Source organism: Doryrhamphus excisus, chromosome 2 (assembly GCF_030265055.1).
Source record: "Doryrhamphus excisus isolate RoL2022-K1 chromosome 2, RoL_Dexc_1.0, whole genome shotgun sequence".
Lineage (NCBI taxonomy): Eukaryota > Metazoa > Chordata > Actinopteri > Syngnathiformes > Syngnathidae > Doryrhamphus > Doryrhamphus excisus.
The window spans coordinates 17628102-17641647 of NC_080467.1; the positions used below are offsets into that span (position 1 = coordinate 17628102).

The window sequence follows — 13546 nt, forward strand, 5'->3', positions numbered from 1 at the left end:
GCTGAATCCCAATTCTAGCCTACACATGAAAGGGCAAAGAAGATCGTCATCGTCAACTCCTGTTGATTTTCTTGAATTTTAATTCACACTTCCAACTGTTTACATGAGCTTGTCAGGTTAGACCAGGGGTGGGCAAACTACGGCCTGGGGGCCACATGCGGCCCACCAAGCGTGTGAATCCGGCCCGCCAGTTGCTTTCAAAGTATTTCAACATAAAACCTGGCAATATGACTTGTAAGTCGGATGTTCTTTCCTTCATTCATTTTCTACCGCTTATTCTCACGAGGGTTGCGGGGGGTGCTGGAGCCTATCCCAGCTGTCTTTGGGCAAGAGACGGGGTACACCCTGGACTGGTCGCCAGCCAATCACAGGGCCAAGTCGGATGTCTTATTCAGTTGAAAAAAAAAAACATACAATTTCAATAAAATGGGACATGAGAACATAAAGCTCATAGTATAACACTTTTACAGATAAAATTAGACAAATAATTCAAGGAAAATGATAAGCATAGTGTGTGTGTGTTAAATATATGTTCTGGCCCCCCTGGCCAATTTTGTAAACTCAATGCGGCCCACGAGTCAAAATATTTGCCCACCCCTGGGTTAGACTGATAACCTTGGATCAAAGAGGAATAATACCAAATTCTTACAGAAGACTAACCACAGTCTTAACTAAGGCCCTGTCCACACGTAGGAGAGTATCTCATAAAACAAAGTTATTTTTCCATGATTTGTCCTATCATCCACATGAGCCCGCAGATATTTGGTACTAAAAACAAAGGTTACCAAAACCTCCTGCCAAAGTGTGGATTTGGAGAAAAATCCCAATATGTATTTGGGTATGGATGCCAATAATCTGAGTTTTATGTTTGTTTTATGTTAACGTCTGTGTTCACATCAGAAAACACATGGAGGCCCTAAGAACTTTGTTGGTTGTAGTTATTGTTCAAGCACATTTGCAAGACCAAATATTGCTTCACTTTAAAGACAAAGAAGCACTTTGAGGTCGGCCATTCATTCATTCATTCATTCATTTTCAACCACTTATCCTCATGAAGGTCGCGGGGGTGCTGTAGCCTATCCCAGCTGTCTTCAGGCGAGAGGCGAGGTACACCCTGGACTGGTCGCCAGCCAATCACAGGGCACATATAGACAAACAACCATTCATACTCACATTCATACCTATGGACAATTTGGAGTCGCCAATTAACCTAGCATGTTTTTGGAATGTGGGAGAAAACCGGAGTACCCGGAGAAAAACCACGCATGCACGGGGAGAACATGCAAACTACACAGAGATATCCGAGAGTGGAATTGAACTCTGTAATAAAGCATAATTATTGATTTTCACTCAGTCCTTTCACCTCGCCTCTCAACTGAAGATAGCTGGGATAGGCTCCAGCACCCTGCGCCCCTTGTGAGGATAAGCGGTAGAAAATGAATGAATCAACGAACTCAGTCCGTTCCTACTCCACATAAATATTTGCCCTGTTTTGAATTGTTGGTTGACACTAGTTGTGACTGGCTAACTATCAAACTTCACTGCAATCTACTGCATTACATTATTGATTAGATGATGATATACTGTATAGTGAGCTCTTTAGCTTGTTAACTATATGTTGTATTTTAAAAATCGCGGGCTAGCCTGCTAACGATGGGAAGCTATATTCCGGGCTCGGCAGGAGGTTGCTGCTCTTCAATACTGCTACCATGCACCTACCAACAACCAGTTTTGGACAAGCCTTAATCAAACATCCAACTGGTAGTACAACTTTGACAAGCGAGTAGGTATTTTGGAAGAATAGTGTCATAATTTTCACATTTGACTGAGCTCCTTCGCCCACATTAAGGGAATTACACATTCTCTTTGGTATATACGTACTATATGCCTGTTTTGTGCTACCGAACTACTGCCATGGAGGCAATTTAACAACAAGATCATTCAATGGTGACAGTCACAGCAAAGGGGAGTCTGAATCATTTGAGCCATAAAATCCACTGTAATGTTAATCAGCTTCAAGTGATGTGCCAAAATAATGACACGCCTCTCAGCGGTGAAATGTTCATGTAAAAAATGTATTTCATCGAACATACCTGACCAATAAAGTTGTTTCTGAACTGAATCGTAGTATCAACTGATACATGTACTATATAGTGTAATTGGAAAGCCAGATGATGGCAATAATAAGCAAAATATGGATCCCTGTGACTCACTGGGTGACTCATCCATGGACTCTGTCAACAGTCAGGTGGAAGTAACAGGGAGAGGGGGCGTGTGAAGTGCACAGTGATGGTGTAACATCACAGTCCAATGGGAGAAGACGAGAGGAAACTATGGAAACAGGGCTGAGTCTGATAATGGACCGCAGCACGTACTCAACCAGTAAACACGATGGCATTAAGCAATCCATAAAATCATCTAAAAAAAACCCCACTCACAATCCATCATGCTTGATCTAGACTGAGAAAATATGTATTTTTTTTCTTTCATTTGGAGGTTTATAAAAATCACCTCAGTACCCAAATGACCAACGATGTAGAAGAAACAAGAAGAGATCGTAGAAAATTTCCATCTTAAACTCCTGCAATAAAAATACACTCTGCTCTATGTGATCGTACAAACCTTGTACACAGCATCTAGAATGTGATCATTAATTACATTACTAATCATCGTACGCGTAATACCTTGAAGGCATGGATGAAATAGTATTTGCCAGATTAAACATTGCACAGATTCTAATGAGCTTGATTATAGTGTATCAATTATAGGCTACGTGAACATATTTTCTACGGCCGGCGTTTTTAAACATGTATTGTAAATGCATATAGTTTAGTACCTGTTCGCTGTAGCTGTACCTTCTCCGATTTACTGTATGATGACGGTAACTTCTGTTATGGCAGTGGATTATCTTGTCAGTAACAAACACACTTCCTTCCTGGGTTTGGGTTTTCAAAACAAAAGCCTTGTCTTTAAACAGCCCTTCCGATTGTGGGGTCTGATTGTTGGATTTGTGGCAAAAACACGAGGACGCTCCTTCGTGGTTTTGTTGTGAAAATCCAACAGCAGAAGATTGTCTGTTTCCGGTGGTTCACATTTGGTGAAATTCCACGCAGGAAATTTCCACATTACACCTTTCAGCGTTCACAAAGGGCCATTTAACACGATTATATGTTACCGTGAGGACGAGTATTTTTTCGAAAACAAAAAATACTCTCGTTTCCGTTTGTACAATGGCTACTTTTGTCACCATGGGCATGGACACGTGAGATGGCCGGATTGTAGGTAAATTAGGGACGATGATACTGTTTACCTGTTTTAAATTGTACTTCCCATTTTTAAAGACCTTAATTGCTTGTGCCCGTTTCAGTATACTTTTGTTCTGTCCCCCCTTGGTGGAGTTAGACATATGGCGATACAATAATTTATGGAGCATACTTTACTGTGACGTTTATGTCTAAAAAGTCAGTTTGCTGTTTTCTGCCTTGTCTAGCCTCACCGTCATAATTGAGTTTGGAGGGATGCTAATGAAACTTGGAAATTAGACAGATATTTGAAAGATATAAATGAATAAAGTATAGTTTAAAGACTCAATTGCTAAATTATTTTCTTTCAAGTTGTAGTTGTACTAGTTTTACAATGACTTTGCTATTGTAACTGATGACGTGTAATGTACTCAGCGGCTATGCTCATCGTTTATTTGAAACTTTCCTGTTTCTATACAGTGCAACATGGGTCATCCAAGTAGCAGTGCTTGCAGTACTCCAATGCTGGTGATTTTCCTTGCAGCTTTACTCCTCAGCAACATCTTCATCTACCTGTATTTGGACTCTGTGTATCAGTCTGAAGGCCAAGTGGTGACCTCGCACGTTGGCTGTGTGGCTCAACAATTTAAAATGACTACTATGAAGAACTGCACCCCCTGGCTCCAGTGTTCCCTGATTGATGCAGAAGTTTGCAAGCTGAAGCTCATTGGCCAGGGAGCAGTGAAGAAGGTATTTGAAAGTCATTGTTGTGTTTAGACGTAAACGAAAAATATTGGGCCGATATGAGGAATTTTGACATCATACAGATAAATTGGAAAGCATTGGAAAAAATAACTGGAGTAAGCTCTCCATCCATCCACCCATTTCAATGCGGTATGTTGTCTAAGGTGATGCTTGATAAGAGGTTGTTCTATTGTGTGTGTGTGTGTGTGTGTGTGTATATATATATTTATATCTACACTGTTTTGAGGCAAAAACGCAAGGTATGCACAGGATAATGTCTATTTCACCTGCTTTTTCTCCGAAGGTCTATTTAGCAGAATGGAGGGGTCAGAAGGTGGCTCTGTCCAAACTGTCCTCTCTGAATTACTCTGAGGATTTTCTCCACGGATTGTCTATGTTAAAAGCACTGCAAGGGCCCTGGGTGGTACAGTTGGTGGGGTTTTGCCTGGAAGACCATACCCTGGTCACAGAGTACCACCCACTAGGTTCACTGCTGAATTTGAACCTTGTTCTTGCACAAGAGCACCAAAAGCATCGCAACACTTGGAAGACCCGGTTGATGCTGGCGATAGACTACGTCTCTGTCCTCCATTACCTTCACAACAGTCCAGCTGGGCGGCGGGTTATGTGTGACTCCAATACGCTGGAGAAAACTCTGTCTCAGTTTCTGCTCACAAATGATTTTCACCTGGTGGTGAATGACCTGGATGCACTACCTGAGGTGGACCTATCCAGGGACTTGTTGGTCAAATGTGGCCACCGGGAGCTCAGTGGAGACTTTGTAGCCCCTGAGCAGCGGTGGCCATTCAGAGACACAGAGGAGCCTTTTTTAGATGATCTCATGCATAGATATGATGAAAGGACAGATATTTGGAAGATCCCAGACATGACACAGTTCTTTATAGGGCGAGTGCCTGGAGGGGACTTGATCCACTTCCATCTTTTTCACATTCATAAAGATTGTAAGGCTGAAGACCCTAAACGTCGCCCTTCAGCCTTGGATGTATTGATGGTTTACAAGTCAGTTTTCAGCAGCATGATCCAAGACAATGCTGGGTTCAGAGACATGCTTTAAAAGTATTAAGGTGTCTTCTATGAAGGCTTTTTGAAAAATATTTGCTTCAACTTTTTTTAAATTCAGGTTTAATGCCTTTTATATAATTACAAATGACTACAAACTACCATAAATATGATGGCCACACTGTTTGAATGTATATGCGTTTGGTAAATAAATTAGTGTACACTTTAAATGTTGCCAGTCATAAATAAAACACAAATTGTTCACGAAAGTTGGCCACTCCTCCAACCTAGACACTGAATTTATTTTCTTTAGCAGGACAGACGTCTATTTAATGAATGTTTAAGATGTTTATTTGTATTATTTTATTTTGTTAACTTGAACTAAATAAATTATTGAACAATTGACAAGTGATTTGGGTCTTTCACGGACCGGCAATGTGTGGCAGACAAATTCACCAAATATAAAATAACAGGACGGGCCTAAAAGCAAATGTTAAGTGCAAGGAAAATATAACTCACCCGATGAGTCAGTGGGAGACCTGTGCTTGTTTCGTTGAAATGACATGGTCCCATCTAGGTTTGATGGGAGACAGTGAGTCATTAAGAAATGATTTATTATTTCTGTGCGGCTCGGTACCAGTCCCCAGCCCGGCGGTTGGGGACACCTGTTTTAAAGCATTGACCAGACTGATTTCGTATCAAACTAGGCTATGTATAACAAAAACAATGGCATTCATTATGATCATCATGGATGTTAATGGAATATTTGGAATATACAATAAATCTGTATAATTTCACAGTTTTCTTCTGGCTTCATGCAGGTTTCTTCCTGCCACAGCTAGAAGTTACAAAATGTACAAACTGGGTGACAAATATTCCAAATTTTTAATTGATTTTATAATAAAAGCACTGTGTTTCTTCAGTACGTTGAGATTCAATATTTACAGGGTATTTTACACATATTCTACCTTTAATATTAGTTGTGTTCAGTGGTGCACAAAATTACAACATAAAAATAAAATGAAATAAAATAAAATAAAATTTTTATTAGGCCAAAATGGTACCCACCTATTTTGCCTACCCTTCTTATATTCATATTTAAGTATTAAAATATTTTTTCAAAAATATTTACAGTACAAAACATTTTGCATACAGTAAACTATGAAAACAGACCTTCATAATTCAGTTTTATAGTTCATAAATGTTAAAATCTATAAATTGTATTACATATTTTTCATTTCTACTTTTGATCTTTACATGATATTTAATAACATAAGTCTTGACAAGTTTTGGGATAAACTACGATATGGACGTTATCTCCATTTTGCTTTCAAATACATAGTTTGTTTGTATCGTTAAATAACTGGCATTTTCTGTAGCCAATGATAATAGACAATTGCAAAAAATCCAACCAATGATAACGAGGAGGGGCGGGATTTCCTGCCCAGCAGACCTACGCTGGTTAGTCGGAAGAAGAAGCCGATTCTGGAAGCCATTACGTTGCGCATATTAGTTGAATACTATTTTTGCGTATTGTACGCACAGCGATTTCTCCAAAAGAGTAATTTCTGCAGCTATGGTCTCGGTAGCGAAAAAAAGAAAAATGAATTTCTCGGAGAGAGAGGTTGAAATTATTGTGGAAGAAATAGAGAAACAAAAGCACACACTGGTTAACCACTTCAATGCTGGAGTAACCCACATGGCAAAGAACAACGCATGGGTGGAGATCCTCAAAAAGGTGAACGCTGTCACGACCTGTCCCAGAGAGTTGCCGGAGGTCAAGAAGAAATGGTCGGATATGAAGACGGAGGTCCGAAGGAAAGTGGCCCAGGCGCGGGCTGCTATAGAAGGGACGTCCACCGATTGTACTCCGGTACCCGTCCTTCTCACTGCCATGCAGCAGAGGATCTGCAACCTCCTGGGAGAAGCCACCATCATCAACTTACCTGCAGGAGACTCGGACGGTGATATCGCTTTGCCTGTCACAGTGAACGCCGCCGCCACCGTCACACTCACGGAAAGTAAGTTGTTGGCAGCAAACTGGAACAGATGTGCTTGGTTTGTTCTTTATTCGCACATGCAATGTTCCACTTGTTCTACAAGTTTTTCTGCTTCCAGGTGTTATTTTACCCGAAATGTTCATTAGACACCGCCTTCCTTATCAACAAAATTGATGTTTTTAAGAAATGGCAGCATTTAGCAATTCAGTTTTGTGAAGCTTACCATTTGAAATGTGTGTATGACTCTTTTTCATGTCGCTGACTGGGAGTTGGCATGCATGCAACATTTCATTCTAGTCACTTTTTCTAGTTTAGGGTTAAACATTTTGTCGTTTTATACAGATTTGCAATCATTTAAACACCAACCTAACACGATTCTTTGCTCTAAGATGAAAGTCACGGTATAGGATGGACAATATATGCTAAAATCCATATAAATTGCAGCCTCTCGTGATAATAACATGAGACATGTTAAGACATATATACAACTCACGCTCGTGTGTGGGACCGCATGGGAGTGAGTGGTAAGCCATACAGTCAGGAGACATGGGTTCGAATCTCCGCTTGGGCATTTCTTCGTGCGTGTGTGTGGCAATTAATGTTCCTCCCACATTCCCAAAACATGCATGTTAGGTTAATTGGTGACTCCAAGTTGTCCATAGGTATGAATGTGAGTGTGAATGTTTGTTTGTGTATAGTATGTGCCCTGTGATTGGCTGGCGACCAGTCCAGGGTGTACCCAGCCGCCTGCCCGTAGTCAGCTGTGAAAGTAAGCGGCATAGAAGATTGATGTCAGCCATGGATGATGCTTGTGTGTGATTTTACAGTGTTCTTGAAAGAGAGGCAGACAGGAAGTGACCTCAGGGTTTATGAATTGACTTGGGTAACGGCTGCAAAAGTAGCTTGTGTTTTTATTGTTGATTATTGTGAGATAATTCAAACCTGCTATTGAAATCTCAGCGATATAGTCTGGTGCTTGTGTGTCTCACCAAACATTACTGACACCTAGTGACCAGTGTACAACACTACATATCATCATGTCTTTGTATGTGTCATCTTATATTTGTATTTTACTCAATTTAACCATATTTGTCAATTTTTTCTTTCCTCTATCACAAGCGTAATCTATCAATTGTTACCCATTTTTTGTTGTTTTCTTTATTTTACATATATTTAGAAATGGTTATTGATATATGAAGTAAAAATTCTACGGTTGCACTTGTTACATTATTGAGGTATGGTGATGATAAAATAAATATTGATTGATTTCATCCTAGATATTGATATGAAGCGTAATTGCATCATGTAAAATGATTTGCAGTGGTAGTCATTATTGATGTGCTGTTTGCAAAACGCACACACAATGTCTTTGGAAAGTGTCCACCACAATCGCGTGCGTTAGTTAGTTAGCATGGGAAGCACCTTCTGTTTTGCTTCTAACACACACCGCCTGTAAAGTAAGTGTGTAGCGACACAGCCAAATCACTCCACTTGAACAAAACCTTTTATTATGTGTTCACCTAAAAGTCATGTGGTGTCCAATCATCACTATAGTTATCAATGATATATGATATATATACTGTATTTTGAATTCAATTCAATGATTCTCCGCATTCAGCAAAGTTTATGAGAGGTTTGATTGTTAAAATCCAAAACTTGAAGTGCTATTTGCAAATCTAATAAGCAAGTCTAGAGCGTCTCTTCAGTGGGGGGGACAGAACGGTTCCCAGCAGTGACCTCCCATTGTTCCCATCATTCATGTTAATGAGCCGTTCAAAAGAACCGATTCATTCGTGAACGTCACAACACTAATAGCAGCTCCCATCCTTTATTTACACCCCACTTCCACGTTATCTGTGGGCATCCTGAAACCCTGGCTTACATTGGCATGGGATACACATCATTCATTTTTTGACTTCCCTGATTGTGATTGCTTCGAGGAAGTCCGACAAAGCCTGTCAAAGACGGGAGCACTCTGTTATTTCTACACCATGAATCTGGAGGTGTTTAATCATGTTGGTTTTGACTCCCGTGTCAGCTTTTTCATTCATAGAACGTGTCATACAAATGTTTCATCATGAACGTGGTACTGCCATATGGTGATAGTCGTGTCTAATTTTGTTTTTTTCCTGTTTGTGTTTATTTTAGCTATTCCAGCTGGCTCTGCAACGGTTTGTGACGAAGCAAAGACGCTGAATGGTAAAGTTTTTGCCTCCATACACTCCATACACTCTTGAACTCTTATATACCGATCGACCGATATGCCGACCGATATATCGGTTTGCCGATTTGCGTTCTTTACTTGAATTGGTATCGGCCGATACGTGCGTGGGTTCGCCAATGTATTTTTCCGCCGCATGATTTACAGACAGGCATCCGCCGGGCAGCTTTGTGTTGCCGGAGGACCCTGCAACACACGCAGCCGCAGTACCCAGGCTGAGGTTAAATGCGTGTTGTGTTATGTGTATGCGCTCACGCACACACACACACACACACACACACACACACACACACACACACAGAACGATTTGGAGCAGCCGTGTCTGCTATCAGAGGTCTTTAGCGTGCACAACACAAACTTTAATGATGAGAGAAATGTTTTATGTATCGTACTAAATTGTGTCAGTATGATGTATTTGCGTGTGTGGAGGCGGGGGGGTGCGTCTCACTGCGGAGGAGCAGTCATCACATCAATGCTAGATAGAACTTAAACTACGACAAAAATGTTTTGCACATGGTTGATTATTTATTCCTTTTAAAGTTGATAATGCCGTTTAAATGTGTGTTTAAGAAAGCTGAATCCTACTGTGTTCTGTGTTTACATTTCAATAAATATTGTTTAAACTTGAGACCTGTAATATTTGTTATCATTGACATTTTTTCATGTAAATTGAGGGAGCAAAAGCAGTATCGGCCACAAATATCGGCCCAAGCAAAATCGGCCATTGGCTAAGGGTGATGGAAAAAATTGGTATCAGCATCGGCTCGAAAAAAAACATATCGGTCGATCCCTAGTCTACATGAATGTTTATTTTTCAGCACAGTGCAACCCGTTTGTGTCAGCATACGCCAACCTCAGACTGATGTCAACATAAGCAGTTCTTCTTTCTCTTTGGGCTTTTCCCTTCAGGGGTCGCCACAGCAAATCAATATCCTCCATCCAACCCTGTCTTCTGCATCTGTCTCTCTCACACCAACTACCCTCATGTCCTCCTTGACTACATCCATAAACCTCCTCTTTGGTCTTCTTCTACGCCTCTTACCTGGCAGCTCCAAACGCAGTATCCTTCTACCAATATATTCACTATCTCTCCTCTGGACATGTCCAAACCATCTCAGTCTGGCCACTCTGACTATCTCCAATGCCTCTAACATGTAATGTCCCTCAGATGTACTCCTCCCTGATCCTATCTATCCTGGTCATTCCCAATGAGAACCTCAGAATCCTCATCTCTGCTACCTCCAGTTCTGCTTCCTGTCTTTTTCTCAGTGGCACTGTCTATAGACCAAACAACATGGCTGGTCTCACCACAGTTTTGTATACCTTTCCTTTCATTTTAGCTGAAACTCTTCTATCACACATCACGCCCGACACTTTTCTCCACTCGTTCCAACCTGCCTGCACACACTTCTTCACCTCCTTTTCACAATCTCCATTGTTTTGAACTGTTGACCCCAAGTCTTAAAATTCTCCACCTTCTTTATCTCTTCTCCCTGTAACCTCACTCACCCACTTGGGTCCCTCTCATTCACACACATATACTCCCGCTTGCTGCGGCTAATCTTCATTCCTCTCCTTTCCAGGGCAAACTTCCACTCTTCTAGCATGTCAACATAAGCAGTGGTTGACTGAAATTGAAACAGGCCATTGCTTGCCTATTTACCTCTAAGTTTAGCAACGAGACATAAAGAGAATGGTTTGTTGATAATGTTTCCTTCATTTTTTTCATATATTTCATATGTCATACATAATTTTTACTTCTCATTATCTAACAGCCGCTGTGGTAATTTATTTGCATGTCTTGGCTGCAATCACAATGAAGCGTTTGTCCAGCGCATATGCAAAACTTATTATATCATATATACAGTATTTCAACTTTGTCCTTTAATAATCTTTGTCATTTTTTTCTTTTCCCCAGCCTAATTTACCTTGAACTTTTCCATAAACTATCATTTTATTTTGTTTTGATTCACAAATTACTACTTTTAAAAAATAACATTCAACTCTACGCTATGAAAATGACATTATTTTTCTTCATAATAATAAAAGTACAACTACCACCTTTTTCCTATTAATATTTTGACTTTATTCTTGTAAAATTACTGCAGATTTTTAATTTTTTTTTAAATTTATTCTTTATGCTGGTTTTTAGTCACAATTTTTACAATGTGCTGCCAACAATTGAAAAAACAGCCACGGGCCCGGAATGCAAATGGACACCCCTGAATTAGACATTTCATGCTGCTGAGCAATAATGATGATGTTAACAAAAGTCCAACACAATCTTGACTTGCTATTGACAAGTTTTCCACTGGCCATTCCCTGTACTTACAGTAGATGATAAATAACAATTAGGGGATCCTGATAGAACTTTTTCACTTCCCATACTGTTACTTGAGTATCAGCCATTACCCATACTACCATTAAACTTTGAGTATCACATTGCCAAGTGTCCTGGTCATGAAATGATGGTCACCCTATTCCTACTGTTGTTTTGTCTTCTGTGTCCAGCTGATGCTGCCTACCAAGCATTGGAGGAAGGAGGCGTGGTAGAATACTGCACCACAACCGTAGGTGAATCGGCTACTACAGTCATGGCTGCCGTTGAGGCTCCAGTGGAAGTGTTGGAATCATCTTCAGCTTCCTCGCCGTTACCACCTCAGGGTCAGGCAAAGCCTCAGGAATTGAAGAGCCGCATTGCCCTCAACTCGGCTCGGCTTCTGCAGGAGCAGAGAGTCACCAATGTGCACATCCGACAGATAGCCCAGCACCTGGAGGGTCAGAACCAGCTGCTCCAAATGATGCGCCACTCTCAGGAAGCCCAGGTGTTTGCCCAGGAGAGACAAGCGCAAGCTTTGGAGGGCACCCAGGCTGCACTGCTTGCACTGGTACAGATGCTCAGGCCTGCTCTCAAAGACTTGCGCAAATTCTTGCAGAGCGGAACTGAAGTCACAAACTCTAGCAACACAGCAGCGGGTGTGACATCGGACGTGGTGTTAATCGAGGAGCAGAACAGGCCCCCGACATCGCCCCCTACCACGCAGCAAACTGAAGAGACACAATAGACTTGTATTTGTTCACATTTTTTGTTGGACTTCAAAAAAAAAACTGGAAGAACATTTCAAAAGTTGCCTTAGGAAGGACATGTACACAATTTTTGCTGTTTTTCTCAATTGGAATCTGACTGACATCTGATGTTTGACTTTTTACAGCGAGTAACTTTAGATTCAATATGGAAATCATGTTTTTATGCAGAGTACCACATACTATTCTCCAGATAGTCTTGTTTTTTAACACCAAAGAATAACTCTCCCACCAAAAAAGAAACACGTTTTTCCTAAATCTTACAGACTTATGATCTCCACTGATCATGAATGCCATTTAATTTAAAACTTATTGGGGTCATGAAGTTGATGAATCACTTTTGGAACTTGATGGATTGTAAAAGTTAACTGTAAACATTCTAAAGAAGTAAAACATGCCATAGCTCAGTACAGCAGTGGGATCAGAAAAGCAGTTATGGATGTTTAGTGACATAATCCCATTCCATTATATTATATATTCCAAATAGTCATTAAGAAATGGATGAATTGGTCATTCATACTGTATTCCCATGGTAAAGCTTGAGATTTAGTCTAATGCCCACCTTTCATGCTTCTATATGTCATTTTTCTTACATGTTAAAGTGCTCATGACACCAAAAAATATTTTTTTTAAAAGGGCAATAACAAAATGAAAGTATTCACTTCATCAAAGGCTTTTGTCTTACTTTTGTCATATACCAGTAAACCACAATAAAATGAGAGTGGCAGTGATGGACACTGACAGATCTATGCAAAAACTGCAAGATACAACACCAGTGTGCAGCCGTCCATACAATGACAAGTGTAAATATGTCACCTGTTAAGGACTCATCCAGCCTTCCAATGTTATTTATAGAGATGAGTGTGTTTTGGTGTCATGTACACTTTAAGTGAATGAATTATGGACATGTCATCAAATGGGAGCAGTGGCGCAGTCTGTCAAAAATATATTAGAACATAGAACAGGAACTTCAGTGGCGACTGAGTGATTTTTTTAAAAATAAAATAAGTTTTTTCTACTCTGTTTCAGTTTTGTAATTAGTAATCAGAATCATTGATTGAAACAGGGGAACCAATTTCTCTTTTGAACAATACCATTACGGTGCAGTAATAACCACAATTATGAATACCTTTCATTAGAAGGTCAAGCACGAGGACCAAGCGGAAAACGGCTGCATAAACTGAAGCCTTTTTCATCCTAGACCGCCTACAAGGTCGTTGATAGATTCAGCCAAT

General features: G+C 40.3%; 3 protein-coding genes across 7 annotated transcripts in view; 2 read left to right on the plus strand and 1 right to left on the minus strand.

The window, feature by feature from the left end:
- The window catches only part of pam (peptidylglycine alpha-amidating monooxygenase), a 40179-nt gene extending 37228 nt beyond the window's left edge, over positions 1 to 2951 (minus strand). For both annotated transcript variants that reach the window (XM_058060259.1, XM_058060251.1), the window contains exon 1: positions 2837 to 2951. The gene's annotated coding sequence lies outside the window, so the exon portion shown is untranslated. The remainder of the gene's footprint in view (positions 1 to 2836) is intronic.
- A 162-nt stretch (positions 2952 to 3113) lies between these two features.
- Positions 3114 to 5275, plus strand: pomk (protein O-mannose kinase). 3 transcript variants are annotated; one of them, XM_058060276.1, is made up of 3 exons: positions 3114 to 3278; positions 3723 to 3992; positions 4291 to 5275. In XM_058060276.1, exons 2-3 carry the CDS (start codon positions 3729 to 3731, stop codon positions 5059 to 5061), a joined length of 1035 nt encoding a protein of 344 aa, XP_057916259.1. In that variant the 5' UTR covers positions 3114 to 3278; positions 3723 to 3728; the 3' UTR covers positions 5062 to 5275. The 3 variants fall into 3 exon arrangements, with proteins under 3 accessions (XP_057916259.1, XP_057916250.1, XP_057916267.1); XM_058060267.1 differs by having other exon boundaries at positions 3115 to 3282; XM_058060284.1 differs by having other exon boundaries at positions 3127 to 3282; positions 3787 to 3992.
- Positions 5276 to 6465: 1190 nt separating this feature from the next.
- On the plus strand, positions 6466 to 13310 carry naif1 (nuclear apoptosis inducing factor 1). Of its 2 annotated transcripts, XM_058060994.1 has the most exons (4): positions 6466 to 7027; positions 9155 to 9205; positions 11739 to 11797; positions 11891 to 13310. In XM_058060994.1, exons 1-4 carry the CDS (start codon positions 6583 to 6585, stop codon positions 12290 to 12292), a joined length of 957 nt encoding a protein of 318 aa, XP_057916977.1. In that variant the 5' UTR covers positions 6466 to 6582; the 3' UTR covers positions 12293 to 13310. The 2 variants fall into 2 exon arrangements, with proteins under 2 accessions (XP_057916977.1, XP_057916968.1); XM_058060985.1 differs by having other exon boundaries at positions 11739 to 13310.
- The last annotated feature ends 236 nt before the right edge of the window (positions 13311 to 13546 follow it).

Bases quoted from the DNA above. Each gene is read 5' to 3' on its own strand.
- pomk (XM_058060276.1), top strand. From the start codon at position 3,729: ATGGGTCATCCAAGTAGCAGTGCTTGCAGTACTCCAATGCTGGTGATT. The intron at 3,993-4,290 runs GTATTTGAAAGT...TTTTCTCCGAAG, and splicing joins GCCAGGGAGCAGTGAAGAAG to GTCTATTTAGCAGAATGGAG.
- naif1 (XM_058060985.1), top strand. From the start codon at position 6,583: ATGGTCTCGGTAGCGAAAAAAAGAAAAATGAATTTCTCGGAGAGAGAG. The intron at 7,028-9,154 runs GTAAGTTGTTGG...TGTTTATTTTAG, and splicing joins CACCGTCACACTCACGGAAA to CTATTCCAGCTGGCTCTGCA. The intron at 9,206-11,738 runs GTAAAGTTTTTG...TTCTGTGTCCAG, and splicing joins CGAAGCAAAGACGCTGAATG to CTGATGCTGCCTACCAAGCA.